This window comes from Macaca mulatta, chromosome 5 (assembly GCF_049350105.2).
Source record: "Macaca mulatta isolate MMU2019108-1 chromosome 5, T2T-MMU8v2.0, whole genome shotgun sequence".
NCBI lineage: Eukaryota > Metazoa > Chordata > Mammalia > Primates > Cercopithecidae > Macaca > Macaca mulatta.
Window position 1 is genome coordinate 65,421,228 of NC_133410.1, and position 20,849 is coordinate 65,442,076.

At 35.7% G+C, this 20,849-nt stretch overlaps 2 protein-coding genes across 2 annotated transcripts in view; both read left to right on the plus strand.

Moving 5' to 3' along the window:
* TMPRSS11F (transmembrane serine protease 11F) overlaps window positions 1–19,142 on the plus strand; it is a 78,600-nt gene extending 59,458 nt beyond the window's left edge. Inside the window, exons 6-10 of the mRNA XM_028848547.2 lie at window positions 663–701; window positions 1,834–2,035; window positions 5,378–5,637; window positions 10,935–11,077; window positions 16,630–19,142. Of these exons, the coding sequence (XP_028704380.2) occupies window positions 663–701; window positions 1,834–2,035; window positions 5,378–5,637; window positions 10,935–11,077; window positions 16,630–16,788 (803 nt within the window). The 3' untranslated portion in view covers window positions 16,789–19,142. The remainder of the gene's footprint in view (window positions 1–662; window positions 702–1,833; window positions 2,036–5,377; window positions 5,638–10,934; window positions 11,078–16,629) is intronic.
* Window positions 7,090–7,832, plus strand: LOC144341029 (putative synaptotagmin-14-like protein). The gene has a single exon (XM_078002750.1). The coding sequence runs from the start codon at window positions 7,260–7,262 to the stop codon at window positions 7,830–7,832; it is 573 nt and encodes a 190-aa protein (XP_077858876.1). The 5' UTR covers window positions 7,090–7,259.
* Window positions 19,143–20,849: the final 1,707 nt, after the last annotated feature.

The following is a 20,849-nucleotide window of genomic DNA, read 5'->3' on the forward strand; positions in this document are numbered from 1 at the left end:
AAAATGAAGTGAAAGTTTGGGTGTGACTGGGGACTCTGGACTGGTTGTATGTGAAAGAACTTCATGCTTCTAGTGCCTGCTGCCTGAGCCACAACCATCCAAGCCATTCACAAGAGAGAATCCTCAGGGAGACAAGGTTATCAACCTGCACTGACTAAATTCCTACTCTGTTAGATCAGGGCCTTGAAATTGGGCCCTCAGGGATCTGTGATGCGTTTAGCTCCATAGAGCTACCATTTCAGACTGGCCATTAGGAATATGCCTAAACCACATAGGCTGGTAAACACCAATTGTGTTGGGAATTGGAGGTTGCTCCCTCAGATTATACTGAAGCCCCCAAAGAAAGCAGTCAGAGACATTTATCCTTATTTATTATTTCCTAATTTCCTAGTTTCTATTTCTTTTTCCTGAGCAAAATCAGGAAATAAAATGCCCTCTGGTTTAATTTTAAAGTAAATTATACAATTTGGACCAAAAATAAAATCAGAGTAAAGAGTTATTTATATATTACTTGATTATGAAAAATCTCATGCTCTCTTGAAATATGTATGCTTTGGATAAGCATACATATTTCACATTTCTATTAATGACCAATTGAACAAGGTAACATGAAAATGGGAATATATTATTCTGCCAGCTAATTCATATTTTGCTTATTCCAGCGATTGACAGCAGAAAGATGAGGAATCTTCTCAACAGTCGTAAGTTCCAAAACCCACAATTAACTGTTTATTTCACAGTGAAAGATCATGAAAAAAAGTTATAGAAAAGTTAGCGGTAAGATTTACCAAGCTTTTTAAGACTCATTTTATATTTTTGTAAGTCTTTTTATTATTTTTAGTATTTAAATTTATAAATTTATACCAAATACAATTTTAAGTTCATATGACCTATGAGATGTGGTTAAAAACACCTTACATAATATTCTAGATATTATATTAATATTCATTATAAATAGCTCTTTTAATATTATCTGACAATTCAAGAGAGTGTTTTAAACTGGTAACATTTAGGCTTTAATTTTTTTTAATTTGCTTGCATTTTTATTGAAATATCTGTTATGTAAATTCTCTTCCTCTTCCTGCCCTGCACCCCACATTCCAGCATTGGTACACAATTAAGGTCTATTGTGGACAAACGTGCCCATTAAAAATGTTGTAACACTTTAAGGTCTCTTTTAAGATTGACTTGAAATCTAGTCAATTGAAGGTTTGATACCAGGGAAGAAGAATTTTTTTTTTAAACTAGTCTTTCAAGTTTTAAAAGACCCAAAAGGTCAATATTGTTTGAATCTGTTAAAATACAGGGCTTTGCAAACACAATAAATTGATTCGCCTTAGTCATTAGTTAAGGGAAAATCATGACCCACATTTAGTATTGGGCTCTCTCTCAGTAATAAGGATACTGCTACTAGTTTTGGTGTGGGTCCTCCTAATTTTGTATCCCACTCTGTCACTTACCAGCTGGGTGACCGCCAGCAGTGTTCCCTCTTCAAGACTTAATTTTCTCATCTAAAAGGTATGTTGCTATAAACACATCTAAAACACATAGCAGAGGATCTATACATTTTTGGTGCTAGATGAATTATCTATATATGCTTTATAAGGAGAGACAGAAGTTAATTCCTGGTCTGAATGCCTTGAAATGTTAGTGAACATTTCTTCTGAATCTCAATAGGATCAGCAAGACCTGTATCTAATAAGCCCAAAGGCTGAGTGCTATGAATGGTTCACAAGGTAACAGGGACAAAGGATTATCTACAACCAAAGCAAATCAGAATATACTTTTTTCCTCCTTTTTATGAATACGAACGATCATGTATTTCTGTGGCAGGCTGTGGAATAAGGATGACATCTTCAAACATGCCATTACCAGCATCCTCTTCTACTCAAAGAATTGTCCAAGGAAGGGAAACAGCTATGGAAGGGGAATGGCCGTGGCAGGCCAGCCTCCAGCTCATAGGGTCAGGCCATCAGTGTGGAGCCAGCCTCATCAGTAACACATGGCTGCTCACAGCTGCTCACTGCTTTCGGAGGTAAGTTAACCAAGGCTGCTGTGAACCTTCTTTCCACAGTCCTCATCTGCCATTGATTTAGTGCATGAGAAGAGTCCAGTCTTGCCAGTGTATCCTTTGCTCCATTCAGCGTAGACCCTGCTATCCCCTAAATGGATTAAGCTTCCCCTATGCCCTATCTATGATGCTTGGGTTTTGTCATTTATAGTTCTTATATATTTTCGTCTCTCATGACCCTAGTGCTGTCTTTCCTACCATGTATTATATAAAATAATAAGTAGATTATCGTAGTGTAAAGACTATTACACATGTAACAAGTTTAATGTCTTACATACTCAAGAAGAAAGTCAGCTACTTTTGTTTTTTGTTTTTTTTCCTAATTAATCCCTCTAACTTCCCACTGTCAGCATTGCCATCACTTTATAAATAAGAAAAGAATCATAGGTATCCCTCTTGAAGTTCTCTCTTCTCATTGCATTCTCTAGGAACCCTGCAGGCCTGTATGGTCGAGAAAGGTGTGTGGAAGGTGGGAGAGACCTGCTACCTTGTCTTGCTCCCCTCACAGTATTCAAGACTGGTTATGTACAGCCCAGCGAAATCTCTCTGGACTTTTCATGGTTGTACCTCTTAAAACTCAGCTGTGTCATTTCATGTACACAGACATACACAGCACTCTAGTGCCCAAGGAGGTCAGGAACACACCGCCTTTCTTCCCTGAGGTTTTACCGTTATGGTACAGAAAACTTTTCCTTTTAAACTCTCAAAGGCAAAACTCTAAATAGAGACCCTTTGCCTGGCCAGTGGCACTACTTTTGCACACTATACCTTATTAAAGGAGCCTATCCTTGGTGATTCTGAGAGGCGCTTTATCATCCTTCTAAGGGTAACATCCCAGATGGTTCCAAGATACTAAGTTGATTATCTGTTGCTTCCTCACCCAAGAGAAGAGAAAGGGACTCACTTATATATGTGCATTTACAGCTCCCGAAATAACTGACATTATGACTTATGGGTAAATTTGAGTCCCACTCACTTGTGAAGATTTTCTAATTTTTTCATATTCACACAGTCCTCCAATCTTTGCACTTCTGTTTTTGTGAGAGTGTCTTCCATTTTAGTTTATAATTGATCTCTCCTTATGTAAATTAAAAATAAACAAATCCAGAATTCCAACTTAATATTTAGTGAAGAATATAAGCTGTGGCAATTGAAATACTTGTTTCAGCAAGTCCAGTGCAGGCTCTGGGTACTCACAGACCTACATGGGAATTGGCCATTGAGCTTGATGAAGTAGAGATTACTGGTGACCTTGATAAAAGATTTTCTAGTGTGATAGGCATGGAAATGGATTCAATAGAGAACAGAAGGAGGATTAGATGTAAGTTTTAAAACCACTTTTAAGAAGTTTTTAAATGAAAGGGATCAGACCAAATTTGACAGTTGATGGCAGTTGTGAAGTTAAAGGAAAGATTTTTTAAAATATGGGAGACACATAATAGCATATTTTATGCTGATAATAATAATCCAAAAGAGTTGGGTAAAGTGATGATCCTAGAGAAAAAAGAGTGCAATCTAGAAGTGATATATTAATAATTTCATGTAATCGCACAATGTGGTATACTGTTGTGAAGGAAAACTATGTGGTACTTTGAAGACAATATTGCATTATTCACATCTTTAAATTTTTATAAATTTATTTTTTCTGCAGAAATAACGTATTTTCAAAATCATATTTAAGACAAATCTTAGCACCCTTATGTCTATGAAAAATGATTCCAGTCTTTGTGTAACAGTGTGGGTGGGGAAGACACTCTTGAAAAGATGGAAAGAGACCTGGATCATCTCCTTTTGGCACTAACCAGCAGAGTGTCACTCACCTGCACAAGTCACTGAACTTCTGGGCCTTGATTTTCTTATTCATAAAACGTGTTGAATTGGCCCATCATGTGAGGCTTCCTCTCTCATTGGCAGTACATAAAGGGATGGGATAATTTTTATTCTCCATCTGATTGATTTGTGAAATCCTTAAGACCTGAAGTCATATTATGTCTTTGTATCTCTGAGAATTCTAGTATCTAGTGCCTAGTTTTTAGTCAGTCCTAAGATTTCTGGTTTGAATAAAATCTTATCTTAATCTGTAAAGAAGTAAAATAGATGAGAGCAGAACCCCTCCCATCTCCCTGGGATCTGCCTGCCTTTTTTTTTTTTTTTTTGAGACAGAGTCTCGCTCTGTCACCCAGGCTGGGGTGCAGTGGCATGATCTTGGCTCACTGCAACCTCCACCTCCAGGGTTCAACAAGCAATTCTCCTGCCTCAGCCTCCTGAGTAGCCAGTACTACAGGTGCATGCCATCACGCCTGGCTAATTTTTGTATTTTTAGTAGAGATGGGATTTCACCGTATTGGTCAGGCTGGTCTTGAACTCCAGACCTCATGATCCACCCGCCTCAGCCTCCCAAACTGCTGGGATTACATGCGCGAGCCACTGCACCTGGCCTCTGCCTGCTCATTTTTAGAGAAGTGCAGCACTTAGGAAAACACTGATCTTTCAGGTTTTTTAAATTACATTTAAAGGTTGATGATTCACCAACATAGTAATTCTTCTTCACCCAGAGAATTTCAAGTTACTATATATTTCCAGTCACTCAGGATGAGGATAACTTTAAAAAGAAGGAACTGGGCTTTGGAGGACCACAAGGAGGTAAAGAGATGATAGTATTAGGTAGAATTTGCTGGTGATATAAACCTTGTGGGAGAGAAAAGCATCTATTTGAAAGGAGAACTCAAAGTCTAGTAAGAGGGACTGACCAGGCCAGATCCATGGGTGATGGGAGCTGAATTTGAGTTAGGATTACTTAGTCCTTGTATATCAGGGAGGAATATGGGCGTAGGGTGGAGAAAAAACCCTGTATATACATGAAGGTTTGCAAAGCAGACAAATTACACTTCACTTCAAAGATCACAGAAAAACCCAGTAAAATAAGAACCAACAAGTGAGTCATAAAATAAGAATGGGTGGAAGATGTGACATGGAGAGAAAATACCTCTTAGTATGTTTATTATCCAAATAAATCAAAATTAATTTCTACACAGTTTGTTGAAATTAGGGAAAAAAGAGAATCTGAAGACTTCCTAGTAAGAACTTTAAAAATTGGAAATTAATCATACTTATTAATTATTTGTACATAATTAATTGTAATAATTTTAAGAACTATTGTTTTCCTATTATGTTATCAACTACAAATTTTCTCACCAAAAGGATGTTTCAGGAGCATAAAACTGATAGTTGGGAAGAAATACAGTCTCATTCTTTTTTACAGAATTAAGTCAAGCATCACAAGTATTACTTTTTCATATTTTGCAGAAATAAAGACCCAACTCAATGGATTGCTACTTTTGGTACAACTATAACACCACCCGCAGTGAAACGAAATTTGAGGAAAATTATTCTTCATGAGAATTACCATAGAGAAACAAATGAAAATGACATTGCTTTGGCTCAGCTCACTACTGGAGTTGAGTTTTCAAATACAATCCAGAGAGTTTGCCTCCCAGATTCGTCTATAAAGTTGCCACCTAAAACAAGTGTGTTCGTCACAGGATTTGGATCCATTGTAGATGATGGTGAGTAGTTTCAACCTAATTTTCTTAGCACAAAAATGTCTTAAGATCAAACGAGCTATCTAAAGGAATCCTTCTTAAGCTTTTAATAAAAGTAATGGTCTTTTCAATGTGTGTGGGCTTGGGCAGAACAGGGGACTAGGGGTTAAAAAGTAAAAATCAGGTCCTGTCTTTGAGTTTACAGTTGGAGCAGTGGTGGCCGGGTGTGGTGGCTCACACCTGTAATGCCAGCACTTTGGGAGGCCGAGGCAGGTGGATCACCTGAGGTCTGGAGTTCCAGATACGCCTGGCCAACATGGTGAAAACCACATCTCTACTAAAACACACAAAAAATTAGCTGGGCATGGTGGTGTGTACCTGTAATCCCAGCTACTTGGGAGGCTGAGTTAGGAGAATTGCTTGAGCCTGGGAGGCGGAGGTTGCAATGAGCCAAGATCGGACCACTGTACTCCTACCTGGGTGACAGAGCTAAACTCCATCTCCAAAAAAAAGAAGAAAGAAATCTCCACAATTGGAGCAGTGGAAAAAAAAAAGTCAGGGAAAGAGACTAATATAAAAGGAAAAAAACAACTAAATCAGGTGATATAAGAAGGGACAGAACACTACGGGAGTTCAAGGCAGTAAGTAATCACAAATTTTGTTTTCCTGGATATGAATATGTTACATATACTTTAAGTCACATATATTTTATTTTAATCAGCATGTACTTTAAATCACAAATGTAATGATAGCTTTTTCCTTTATTTTAATTCTTTCTCATTATATGATAATTTATGATGGTCATAAACATTAAAATGGGTTGTAAATCTTTTGAGCTCTTTTTTTGGTTAGTTAATAAAATCTGTGTCATTTTCCTGTATCCAACCTGCTAGGGGTGTTAAAAGACATCAAGTCTAGTAATTGTATAAATTAAATACCAGAACTTAAGATTTCTAGGTACTAGTTCACTCTACTTTAAAGAGAAAGATTAGGCCAGATGTGATAGCTCACGCCTGTAATACCAACACTTTGGGAGGCTGAGTTGGGGATCACGAGGTCAAGAGATCAAGACCGTCCTGACCAACATGGTGAAACTCCTTCTCTACTAAAAATACAAAAAAAAATTAGCCAGGCATGGTGGTGGATGCCTGTAGTCCCAGCTACTTGGGAGGCTGAGGCAGGAAAATTGCTTGAACCTGGGAGGTGGAGGTTGCAGTAAGCTGAGACTGTGCCATTGCACTCCAGCCTGGTGACAGAGCAAGACTCCGTCTCAAAACAAAACAAAGAAGGAAGGAAGGAAGGGAGGGAGGGAGGGAGGGAGGGAGGGAGGGAGGAAGGAAGGAAGGAAGGAAGGAAGGAAGGAAGGAAGGAAGGAAGGAAGGAAGGAAGGAAGGAAGGAAGGAAAGAGAGAGATTAACTGAATGTTTTAAGGAGAAATAAGAAATACTTAAATTTCGCCATCAGTTGGTGCGTTCCATGGCGAGCACATCATGGCAATTGAAGGTGGAGAGAGAACATGTAGAGTTCATGAACTTATCTGTTTTAGAAAAGTATCTCCAGAGGCAGTTGGATTTTTGTCAGCTGTTGGGGTATTATCTTGATGCTGCTTCTTTTTCTCTATATTAATAAGCAGTTCTGTTTTGAAAATGTTGGAGAGCTTCCAGATCTTGGTTCAGAATAGAGTACAAGGAACAATTCACAAGATAAAATTTGGCCGTGACTCCCAAATGAGAATGTCAGAAATGTTGTGTAGTGAAAGTACATCCTCATGTCAGTCTCTTGAACACGGCTCAGTTCCAGAAATTCTCATTAGCCTGCTTTGTAATGCCACAACTGGAAGACTATCAGCAGAAGTGATAAAAGGCAGCCACTTCAAAAATTTGGCAGCAAATAGACCACCCAATACATATATTAAGTTAACTCTGCTGAAATCCATGGATCAAGAGATGTCCAAATGCAAGATACCCATCTGCAGAGGGCAGCCAAATCCAGTGTACAAGGAAACTTTTGTTTTTCAAGGGGCCCTATTTCAGCTTTCTGATGTGACACTCATACTGTCTGTATATAACAAACGCAGCATGAGAAGTAAAGAGATGATAGGCTGGATTTCTTTAGGTCTCAACAGCTTTGGAGAAGAAGAACTCAATCACTGGACTGAAATGAAAGAGTCAAAAGGACAGCAAGTACATAGATGGCATGCGTTGCTAGAGTCACTATGAATAGAATAAGCAAACAGTTACCATCCAAGGCAACATATTTCCAATTACAACATTATTGTTTCTACCAAGTCGCTATTAGAAGAGCTATTCTTTGAAGAATCATATTCAACCTTTTTGAAAAATGCTTTAAATTCTATGGAAAGAACATCTCATACTGACATAAATGAAGAAAATATGTGTATCTGGTAGAGCTTGTTTGGGAAACTGAGAAATGTACATTATCATTGCTAAACTAATAGTCCTCCAGAAATTTAATAAGGTGTTATTGATTTGAAGTTAATTTTAATTTGGTAAAAGAGCCAGTAATTTTATGAAAAATCAAAATTATAAGTGATTTTAAAAATTAGAATTTTAGTTGCAATATAATTTTAATATCACCCTACATATTATTTATAAAACATAGCTTGGCCAGTCCCTGGTGTTTGTAATGTTCTTTAATATGAAAAAGTAGTTCTCCAACCCTATCATAAGTCATATCTAATGGTGAAGAGTTTCAGTCACATTGAAAATTGTTTTATTTCAGACATGTTCCCTTTGTGCACTTAGTTTCATTGTGCCTCAGTTCCTCTCCATAGCACTAAATCTAAGTGCAAACAAGTATTCATTTTCATACAGGAATGTTTTCAGTATGTTATTTTTTTTAAGGATCATTTTTCATTTGCCTCTGCTTTTGCCTGATCTGAAGAGATAAAGTCACTGTGTTGGTCCCTTGCAAGTCTTTTAGACAGGTTGTACTGTAGAACTGTGTAACTTCCTGTTGAACGCACTTCCTGTATTCTTGTATTCCAATGTAGGAAGCTAGTAGAGCAGGACTTTACTTTAAAATTTCTTTCAGTGATTGACTCTTCAAAAATTGCAGTAATGTCAGAATACGTTTTTTTTTACAAACTGAAAATACAGCAGATAAGCTGTAGAAAATGAAAAATAATTCAATTTTAATTTTCTGCTCTGAGTAACCAGCACTGCATAAAGCAGGTAGCATCCAAAATAAGAAACTGTTCTCTCTCTAAATCTTCACTCTTACTTCAATTTATATTTGTGATATAAAGAGTATGCAGTTCTCAGTATGAATCAGAAGTTTCCTTATGAAGTTTCCAGTAACTTGTGACTAGACTTTAAGAAATTTACAGATAAAGTTCTTCAATGTGATGTTATCTTGTGCCTTTCATGTAAGTAAAATTTGCTCATACAGCTTGAAAGTTGTATTTGCAAAATTAAGCCTTCGATTTTTATAAAGGTAACGATTCCTCAGAACAGTGTCACAAGATCTTTATTTCCTCCGAGATATGTAAAAGTTGTATAATGTGCTAATTTTTTAAATGACAAGGTACTTTCATTTGTTTTTATATTTAGGAACTCTAATTAATCAGGAATATTATAAGCTGTTTTCTTTTTAATTTTTCTTCTTATCTAATATATCATTTTATGCATATACTTTATTAGAGTATGTTTTATATACATTAAAAATAGTTTCTTTTTTCTCCTCACTTCTAGTTAAAATATATAAAAACATACTATTTATCAGTTACTAAAAAGCAGTATATCATTGCTCCTAGTCCCAACTAAGTGCTATATATTACTATAAACTAGAACTTGTTATTACCATAATAACAAAACAATGCATAGGCATTACTTCAGCTTGGCTATACCGAAAGACCTTAAAAGAAATCCAAAAAGACCGTGATATTCTATATTTTTTCGTTTAAAAAATGGCAGCTCTATGCATTCATACACATGAATTATAAGAAAAAACACAAAAGCTATATTGGATGACTTGAGGTTTGAGAATGTGTGTTACAGGGCTGCATTAAAAGGAAAAATTCACCTTTTATTGTTACATCCAAGAGCTTTTTCCAGGATTTTTTTCAAATAAACTAGTAAAAGTTAGAACCTGGAAAAAAAAAAGAGAGAGAGAGAGACACTTAAGTTTCTTTCAAGGATATCCTGAAAAAAACAAACAAACAAACAAAAACTAGTGCTTATATATATATATATATATATATGTATATATATATATATATTTTTTTTTTTTTGAGATGGAGTCTCGCTGTCGCCCAGGCTGGAGTGCAGTGGCGTGATCTAGGCTCACTGCAAGCTCCGCCTCCCGGGTTCATGCCATTCTCCTGCCTCAGCCTCCTGAGTAGCTGGGACTACAGGCGCCCGCCACCACACCCGGCTAATGTTTTTTATGTGTGTGTTTTTAGTAGAGACAGGGTTTCACCGTGTTAGCCAGGATGGTCTCGATCTCCTGACCTCGTGATCTGCCTGCCTCAGCCTCCCAAAGTGCTGGGATTACAGGCATGGGCCACCGCGCCCAGTCATCTAGTGCTAATGTATCTTAATCCAGCTTTTTTTTTTTTTTTGACAGAATTTTATTATATGAAAAGTTTTCCAAATGCTCCATGCATATCCAACTTGGCTTTGTGAGAGGTTCTTAATAGTCTCTTACAGCTAGCACAGGGGTATTCACCAATAGCTTCAACCCGGAGCCCTAAACTACTTATTTTCTGTATTCAACTAGGCAGTATCCGCTCCTAACATCCAGCCCCGTTCTGTGTTGTCATCAGATCACTAGCACATATTGGGCATTAATTTTGCTTCCCATGCTGTGAGATACCCTAAATAATACATGACAGAGTAGAGTAGGGTGAAGAGATCTGTGCAGCTGTGTCCTGGTTTCTACGTGAATAGCTTTAGGAATATCAGTGAACTTCCAGGGGCCGTGGTTTCCTTATACGGAAAATGTGGCAGTTGGACAAGACCAATGTTATGAACCTCTATGAGAATCTAATGAGGACTACGGACCCTTTCCTCATGAAAAAGAATGCATGCATATGTAGTATTTCACATGTAGTTTTAAGGCTCCAAATAGCCCTGAGAGATCTACAAATGTGATGTAATACTGGGACATGTATATTTATGGCTCCTTGCATGTAGACATTTATGGCACAGAAAATAAGATGATACCTAATGTTAATAAAATAATCTTTGGTTTTTGCTACTGAGAATATAAAATGTACAATTTATGTGTCTTTTATGTCTTAGATACAATTGTATTTGAGGAATATCGTTTATTTGTTTGTTTGTCCATTTGTGCAATAGGACCTATACAAAATAAACTTCGGCAAGCCAGAGTGGAAACCATAAGCACTGATGTATGTAACAGAAAGGATGTGTATGATGGCCTGATAACTGCAGGAATGTTATGTGCTGGATTCATGGAAGGAAAAATAGATGCATGTAAGGTAAGTTTAAAGTAAAGCCAAAAGTTTGTGGGGAAAGTTGCCATTAGCTATTTCTGAGTTTGGCATATATTTTACCTAGGAGAAAAAAAAATGGCATCTCTTACACCAAGAACTGAGTTTATTTAATAATCATGACAATAATAATAATTGTATTGAGTGTTTAATATATGCTAAGCCAAAAATTAAGCACTTTTTATACATTATTTCATTTAATGTAATGAGATAAAAGCAATATCATAATTATCCTTATTCATCTCCCAGCCTCCCAGTCATTTCCCTTCGCCCGTTGCATTTTTTAATGACAGCGACACCTGAAACAGGTTTTCTTTACAGTAGACCTTGAGATCTACTGCAAAGGCCTGCAGTAGCCTTGCATTAGCAACACTGACCTGTTTAAATGCTGGACTTTTAGTTCCTAGACCTCCTCTTCTCCAGTGATCTTCTATACTCTTCAGCCAACTCAGACCTTCGTCTTAGAGTTACACTACGGCCCTTGTTATCAAAAACTGTTCCATCTCCAAAAATGCTTATTTACATCTTTCCTTTTGACTCCTATCCCCCAGTGTTCCCCCCTTGCTTTTTAACTACTGCTTCCCTAGATATGCTTACTATGTTATACCCTAGTCTGCCAACTCTCATTTCCAACATGCACAACCTACACGGACATTGCTTGTGTCCTTTCTTTGTTCTATTTTTCTCCTTAGGCTTTGTCACCATGCAGTATGCAGTTTTTTTGTTTATCTAGCTTATTGCCTATTTCTCCACTAACTAAAATGTAAGCTTCATAAAGGAAGACATGTTTTAATCTATTTTATTTACTGCACCTGAAATAGACTGGTGAAAACATGTGTTGACTGACTGAATGAAAAACAGTCTTTTTTCAACTTCATAGACACCTACTATCCATTGATTCCTCTGTTTTCTCACAGTTCATTAATCCTTTCCTTTCTTCCATCTTCTACTTTTCCAGCTCAGATTTCACTATTATTTTTTATTGATAAATAATAATTGTATTACATCTATGGAGTACGATGTGACATTTGATACATGTATACAATGTGGAATGGTTAAGTAAAACTAATTAACATATTCATCACCTCACTTAACTTTTTTTGTGATAGACATCTAAATTTTACTCTGTTAGTTATTTTGAAGTCTATAATAGAGTATTATTGATTATAGTCACCCTGCTTTGCAGTAGATCTCAAAACTTATTCCTCCTGGCAGAAACTTTGCACCCTTTGACTAGCAACTGCCCCTTCCCTCACTCTCCACCCCGCTAGGCCCACCCAGACTCTGATAATCATCAGTCTACTCTCTACTTTTATGAATCCAACTTTTTTAGATTGCACATATAGGTGAAATGATGTATATGTCTTTCTGTTCCTGGCCTATTTCACTTAGCATAATGTCCTCTAGATTCATTTATGTTGTCCCAAATGGACAGAATCTGTTCTTTTTATGGCTGCGTAATATTTATTTTGTAAATATACCATATTTTCTTTATCTCTTCACACACTGATGAACACTTAGGTTGATCCCAAATCTTGGCTATTGTGAATAATGCTGCAGTGAACATGGGAGCACAGATATTCCTTTGACATACTGATTTTAATTTTTTGAATATATTCCCAGAGGTGGGGTTGTTAGATCATATGATAGTTCTGTTTTAGTTTTATAAGGAGCCTCCATAGTGTTTTCAATAATATCTGTACTAATTTACATTTCCACCAAGAGTGTATAAGGGTTCCCTTTTCTCTTCATCCTCATCAATACTTGACTTTCATCTTTTTTGTAAAAACCATTCTAGCAGGAGTAAAGATGTATCTCCTTGTGGTTTAAATTCATTTCCCTAATGATTTGTAATGCTGAGCTTTTTTTTCATGAATGTGATGGCCATTTGTATGTCTTCTTTTGAGAGGTATCTAAGTCTTTTGCCAATTTTTTAAAATTAGGTTTTGTTTTGTTTTATTTTTTGCTATTGTGTTATTAACTTCTTTATATATTTTAGATGTATAAATATAAAATATATGGTTTGCAAACATGTTTTCCCATTCTGTGAGTTGTCTCTTCACTTTATTGTTTTTTGTTTTGTTTTGTTTGTTTGCTGTGCAAAAGCTTTTCAGTTTGATGAAATCTCATTTGCCTATTTTTGCTTTTGTTGCCTGAGTTTTTGAGGTAATATTCAAAAATCCTTGCCCAAACCAATGTCATGGAGTGTTTCTTCTGTTTTCTTCTAGTAGTTTTATAGTTTCAGGTCTTAAGTTTAGGTTTTTAATCCATTTCAAGTTTTTTTTTTGGTTTTTTTTTTGAGACAGAGTCTCACTTTGTCACCCAGCCTGGAGTGCAGTGGTACGATCTCGATCTCGAATCACTGCAACCTCTGCCTTCCAGGTTCAAGCTATTCTCCTTCCTCAGCTTCCTAAGTAGTTGGGACTGCAGGCACGCCCCACCACACCTGGCTAACTTTTATATTTTCTGTAAAGGCGAGGTTTCACCATGTTGACTAGGCTGGTCTTGAACTCCTGACCTTAAGTGATCCACCTGCCTCAGCCTCCCAAAGTGCTGGGATTACAGGCATGAGCCACCACACCCAGCCTAATTTTATTATTCTGATATAGATAACCAATTTTCCCAGCACCTTTTATTGTATAGACTATCTTTTCCTCAGTGTGTATTCTTGGCATCTTTGTCAAAAAATCAATTTGGGCTTTTTTTTTTTTTTTTTTCCTGGCTTTGTATTCTATGCCATTAGTTGATGAGTCTTTTATTATGCCAGTAACATGCTATGTTGATTACAATTGCTTTATAAGACATTTTGAAACCAGGTAGTCTAATGTCTCTAGCTCTGTTCTTTTTGCTCAAAATTATTTTGACTATTCAAGGTTCTCTTTTGCTTCTATATGGATTCAAGGATTGTTTTCTCTCTTTGTGAAAAAATGGCATTGGAATTTTGGTAGGGATTGCATTTTAACAATGATAATTTTAACATTTTAATGAACATTAAGAGTGATAATTCTTCCAATCCATAAACATGGAATATCTTTTCATTTTTGTGTGTTTTCTTCCACTTCTTTCTTCAATATTTTATGGTTTTCAGTATACAAAGTGTTCACCTCCTCAGTTAAATTTACACCCAAGTGTTTTATATTTTGTTGCTATTGTAAATGGATTGTTTTCTTAATTTCTTTTTCAGATAGCTCACTGTTAGTATATGGAAACACTAGTGAGTTTGGTATATTGATTTTGTATTCTGCAAACTTACTGAATTTGTTTCTCTCTTCTAACAGCTTTTTGTTGGTTTTAGGGTTTTCTACCATGTTGTCAACACACAAAGACAATTTCATCTTTTCCTTTTCTATTAGAGTGTCTTCTATTTCTTTCTCTTGCCTAATTTCTCTAGTGACAACTTCCAGAACTGCGTTGAAAAGAAATCAAAGTAGACATCCTTTTGATGTCCCTGGTCTTACAGGAAACACTTTAAACATTTTACTATGGTTTTAATAATAAAAGCCAATATGTGGCTTTTATTGTGTTTGACATATACCTATTATGTTGATAGCTTTTCTTACAAAAGTGTGTTGACTTTTGTCAAAAGGTTTTCCTGCATCTGTTGAATTGATCACGGTTTTTAGCCTTCATTTTGTTAATGTAATGAATCACACTTATTGATTCAAATATATTGAACCTTTCATGCATCTGAGGGATAAATCCCACTTGATAATAGTGAATGATTCTTTTAATCTAGTTGAATTTGGTTCAGGAGTATTTTGTTGGGGATTTTTACATCCTATGTTTATCAGGAATATTGACCCATAATTTTCTTTTCTTGTAGTGTCCTAATCTGGCTTTAGTATCGAGGTAATCCTCACCTTGTCAAATGAATTTGGGAGTATTCCATCTTAAGTTTTTTGGAAGAGTTTAAGAAGGCTTGGTATTAGTTCTTCTTTAGATGTTTGGTAGAATTGAACTGTGAAGCCATCTGGTCCTAGACTTGACTTTGGTGGGAGACTTTTTAATTACTGATTCCATATTCTTAACTATTATTGGTCTGTTCAGGTTTTCCATTTCTTCAGGTTTTCCACTTCTTCATGATTCGGTCTTAATAGGGTGTTTTACCTTCTTAAATATTTCTGCATCACCATTTCTCTATTGCCTTTCCTTGCCTGTCTTTCATGCTCCTTTCCTTCCTCCCGTGACCAGACAACTACACTAGCTGTCTTGCTAATTTCCTCATTTTTACTCTTATGCTCCTCTCAAGTGTTAGTTGCATAAGAGCCAGAACCATTTCTAAAGAAATGCTAATCACGTCAGCTCTCTCTCTGAGAACACTTCAGTGGCTTACCTTTAGTCTTAAGATACAAACAAAAACTTCTAAAGAAGACCTACAAGGCTCTACAAGGACTTGTCTTTCCTTACCTTCCAGATTCATCAAACACTATTTGCCCCTCTTACACTCCTTTCTCCACCCACTTCCTTTTTAGACCCTTGCATTTGCCAGGCTCCTTCATGCCACAGAGCATTTGCCACACTGTTCCCTCTGCCTATAACACACCCAACCCCCAATTCCCTTGTGGTTAGCTCTTCTTCCTTCAGATATCAGCTCAATTATACTCATCAGGGGAAACTTTTCTGTTTTTCCTTATCAGTCAAATTTCCCTGTTGTATGTTACCATAGTAATTATCATAATAGTAATTTCGTGTTTGTTTTTAGGCTTATTTTATATATATATATATTTTTTAAACTAAACTTCAAACTCTATGAGCACAGGGGCCTGTCATTTTTGGTCATTATTTTATCCCTAATAGACATCAGATTGCCTCAGAGATAGAGTAGGAACTCAATAAATAGTTAATTAAAGAAACAGATAAATAAATAAGTGAAGAAGAGGCACAGGAAGCTTAAGTATCTTACCTAGGGTCATACAGCCAGTAATTAATAGAGCTGGACCTGAAACCGGCAGTTCAGCTGCTGAGACTACACTTTTAACGACCACATATTTATTTACTTATTTGTTTATGTACTTAATCTTCTTTGTTCTTCTTTTTGTTTTTCAAAAGAGATTTAAAGGAGCTTATAAAAATTTAGCAAGAAAACTAATTAGAAGTAGATGAGTTAAAGAAAAGGAGACCAAGAATAAGTCCAAAAAATACAATCAGGACCAAGAATAGGTCCATAAAATACAGCATTTGGAAGAGATCCTTGAAATTGTATACCTAGGCTTACAAATGCTAATCTCACATTTAACATTTTATATACGTAGTTACTAAACCATGCTAAACAGGTCTGGTCAAACTAGGAAAAAAAAAAAAAACACCTAAGGATACTGAAACAGAAATAATGTAACCATTTCCTGTGAATGAGTGTTAGCCTTCCTACGAAAAACAATGCCGTTTAAAGTCTAGCAAAAATTTTTATTCAGTTGAGTGACCCATTACATAGTCTATAGTCTGTGTACCAATGTCCTTTTTTTTTCTGTGAACATCAGATTACAATACCTTCCCACTGAATTAAAGTAGAGTTAACAACTTAAAATATGTTTTTATTTCAGGGTGATTCTGGTGGACCTCTGGTTTATGATAATCATGACATCTGGTACATTGTAGGTATAGTAAGTTGGGGACAATCATGTGCTCTTCCCAAAAAACCTGGGGTCTACACCAGAGTAACTAAGTATCGAGATTGGATTGCCTCAAAGACTGGTATGTAGTGTGGATTGTCCGTGAGTTATACACATGGCACACGGAGCTGATACTCCTGAATATTTTCTATTGTTTAAATTAATGTAGTTTGGATTAGTGCTTTTGCTAGATGTCAAGAAACCCTTCAGACCCAGACAAATCTAATATCGTGAGGTGGTCTTTATGTACGTAAGATCAAAACTTCTCTACCATGAGGGAAGAAGACACAGCAAATGACAGATAGCACCTATTCCTTACTCACAAGGGAAACTGCTAGGGATACTTCCTAATAAGATAAATAAGTGGTTTCCCTCAATTGAAGACAGGAACATCGTTTTCCACAAGATATGAAGAGCTGCCAGTAATGCCAAAATCTTACCTCATATAATACCGGGAGCACCTGAGATTCTTCTAGTGAAAAAGAGCAGTCTTCCCTGAAGACTCAGGGCTTCAACATTTTAGAACTGATAAGTGGACCTTCAGTGTGCAAGAATGGAGAAGCACGGGATTTGCAATATGACTTGAACTCTTAACCTGGGCTTATATCTAATAATACAGAGCACTATCACTAACCTCAACAGTTGACATTTTAAAAGTTTTTAAATGTATCTGAACTTGCTGTTAACACAGTGTTACACACTCAAGCACTAGCTTCAGGAAGCATGTTGCGTTGTTAAGAAGCATTTCTGATTTATTCTTTAACAGCATCTTGCCATCTATATGTTACTTGTAGTTGGCCCAGAAAGGAAAAAAACAAAACAAAACAAAATGAAGACTCTTGTTTTTCCATGAGCACAAGAGGATAAAAAGAAGCAGATGAAGCCTAGGAGAGTTGGTTTCAAATAATTAGTAACAGGACAAGCACGCTAATTTTTGATGGAATGAGCTATCCAATTATTTACTTAGAAATATTTATATCAGTATATGGCAACTGGTACTTTTGTAAGTCTTCAGCTCTCTGATAAGTCAGATGTCCATCAGAGTATCAGGTCAGATGTCTATCAGAATATCAGAGCTGATTTGTGTAAAGCTTTGTGTAAAGCACTTCGACAGTACCTGGCATATACTATGAACTAAATAAATCTTTGTTATATGGAATTGAATGCCTTGGCAAGCTTTAAGATAAATGAACTCAATTTTTCAAGTAAGTGTTACATACGGCCCAAATCCTAAGGATGGCAATAGTGATAGTACCGACTTTGAACCAGCCTCCTCAAGCTGAAACATTGTCTCTGCCTCATAGGAGCTGTGTGTCCTTGCTCAAGTTCCTTAATATCTCTCTTCATTGACTCTTTCACCTCTACAACGGGAATAAAAGTAGTACTACCTCATATAGTTGTTTTGAGAATTAAATGAATTAAAACAAGTACAACACTTGCAATAGTGTCTGCACACAGTAGTCTCTCAATATGAATTAGCTTCTATTTATCGTTAATAATGTGTTTTAGACTCCTCAATAAAACTTACTATACTTTTAAAAAATTGATCTTTGCTTCTTTAAAGCCATGTAATTGATTTCAAAGTACTTTGAATTGCATTGTAAAACAAATTCGGTGAACTACTAGAATTTTTTCAAAATCACTTTTATGCCTCATTAATATACTTTGAACTATGTCTGCTTATAGGCAAGTAGTCATAGGATGTGACAATCATTTGTCACCATGGTTCTGACTACAGAGATGCATCTGTATTCATCTATAGACCTCAAATGTGAGATTAGATTTGTTGCCCTGAATTATTAGAGAAAAATCTAGACTATTAATTTCCCTAGTGTTAGAAAATTTTGTTAGTTTACATGTACATGTGTTTATATGTAATACATGTAAATGAGAGAAATACAACTAAAATATCTCCCAGCTATTATTCACATGTCAATAAGATATGAACACAAAAAGCTTATTATACACATTTCCTCTTTAAAAACGAAATGTCATCGAATTTCTGAGTCAATGACTAGGTGTAACTAAATACCACCAGAGAAAGCAGAGTAAAAATTTAAATTCTTACACGTCCTTCACTTAAACTTCTACAGTTTGTATATAGCACAGAAACATTTGAAGTTTTTAAGAATGTTTAGCATATTAAAGATAGGCTTGATTGATGATGAACATATTTTATATTAAATTTAAACACTTCCTTTAGTAGATATGGGACAGCAAATCTGTCTACCAAAAAATCACTTTCCTCTGTGTAATTTCTATAACAATGAATATGTGTTTTGTGTAATCTTATTTATATTTAACAAGACTGTGATACCTTTTTGTGTGTAAGTATCTGTGAAACTGTGTATACTGATTTAAATATTTCTGTACTTGATTCAATCGAGTTCAATGATATTTAAGCACAAATGAGAGAAATAAATACACAAGGTTATAAGAAAATCTAAGAATGGAAAAGTGGATTTTTTTAAACAGAATTTATATGCCCTATTTCTAGTTAGGTGTCTGACTTATTGAATGGTTTTGTAGAAATCATGTAATGTTTTTTACCTCATGTTTTCCATCTTCCAAATGGGACCTTAAACTGTCTACCTTCTGGCATTGTGAGACTTTTGAGATGAATAATAAAGTTGAAAATTCTATGAATGTTCAAAACTTGCTCAGACGTGCAAAGTATATCATTATAAACTGATATCATTTTGGATGATGCTGAAAATTCATTAAGATTGTAAAGAAGTTTGGATTTTTCTACAGTATTGGCATTTTTATGCTCTGTGAGCTTTGAAAATATATTTGTGGTCCAAAAAAAAAAAAACACGCTAAAACATAAAGAAAAACAGACTTTGCCTCCTATGTGGTGATCCTATAGTAATATTCATATCTTTTCATAGAAAAAAACTTATAATTTGTCTGACTCTTTTTAAAATACAGGTCAGATTCATTAAGCTGACAATAAATAAGGCAGCTCATAATCTCCGTGCAGTCCTGATGGAATTTTGGGTGGCATGAGAACTCTAGTTAGTTTATAATGCTAGAACAATATTAGACCAAAATTGTTGCCAATAGCTAACCATCTCTCAGTGAAATCTATATGATTCAACAACAATATGGAGAACAAAAATATTTTAATAGGAATCTACTCTTTCCACTGAATAAACTTATTTCTTTGTTAATGTATTTATTTGACAGACAAAGGAGGTATGCAAGGAATCTCTTCATGCAATCATGAAAATGAAAAACAAACTTGAAAGCTAGAATCATAGCTATTAGAGCTGGGAGAGACCTAAGAGATTATCTACATCAGCCTCCTCTTTTGATTGATGTGAAGTCAAGGCCAAGAGAATTTCTGCAAGGTTATACGTGGATTTTAGACAGTGGAGGAAGAGAATCTAGGAGCTCTAGTATCCAGTCCAGTCTTTTCTCCTTTATTCTAACCTGAGTTATGCAGGTTCAGTAGGCAGGATCATTGCAGACCTACAAGTCACTAAAGTTAAATGACTACTGCCAAACTAATTTCTCCTAGTAGTTATAAATATGCTAAACCAAACAGCATCTCCAATAATTATTGTAACTTTAGCAATGAAACTGGGAATTCCCCCTTTCACTTCTGAGTTCCAGAAGTAACACAAGGGATTTCCCCAACATCAGCTGTGATTCTTTTTATGTGACAAAAACTAGCCCCAATTTCTATTATGTTCTAAATCTTTTCCTCACTAGACCAAAATATACTGTTAGCAATCGCAGTACTATTCATTCTACTAGGAGGTTCAAGAGGACTCAAACACAATAAAAAATTCTAGCCTATTCATCAGTTACCCACATAGGTTGAGTAATAGCAATTTTAATTTACATCCCCACCGTCATTCTCAAATCTACTAATTTACCTTATATCAACAGTAACCTATTTATACTATTCAATGCAAATATAAGTAACACAACATTATCACTATCCTATATGTGAAATAAATGACCATTACTAACATCTATAATCCTTGTTACTCTACTATCCCTAGGAGAACTGCCCCTGCTAACAGGATTTTTACCCAAATGAGCTATCATTCAAGAAATAACAAAAAATAATAGCCTCATTATACCTACATTCATGGCTTTCATAGCTCCTCTCAACCTGTACTTTTATATACATCTAATTT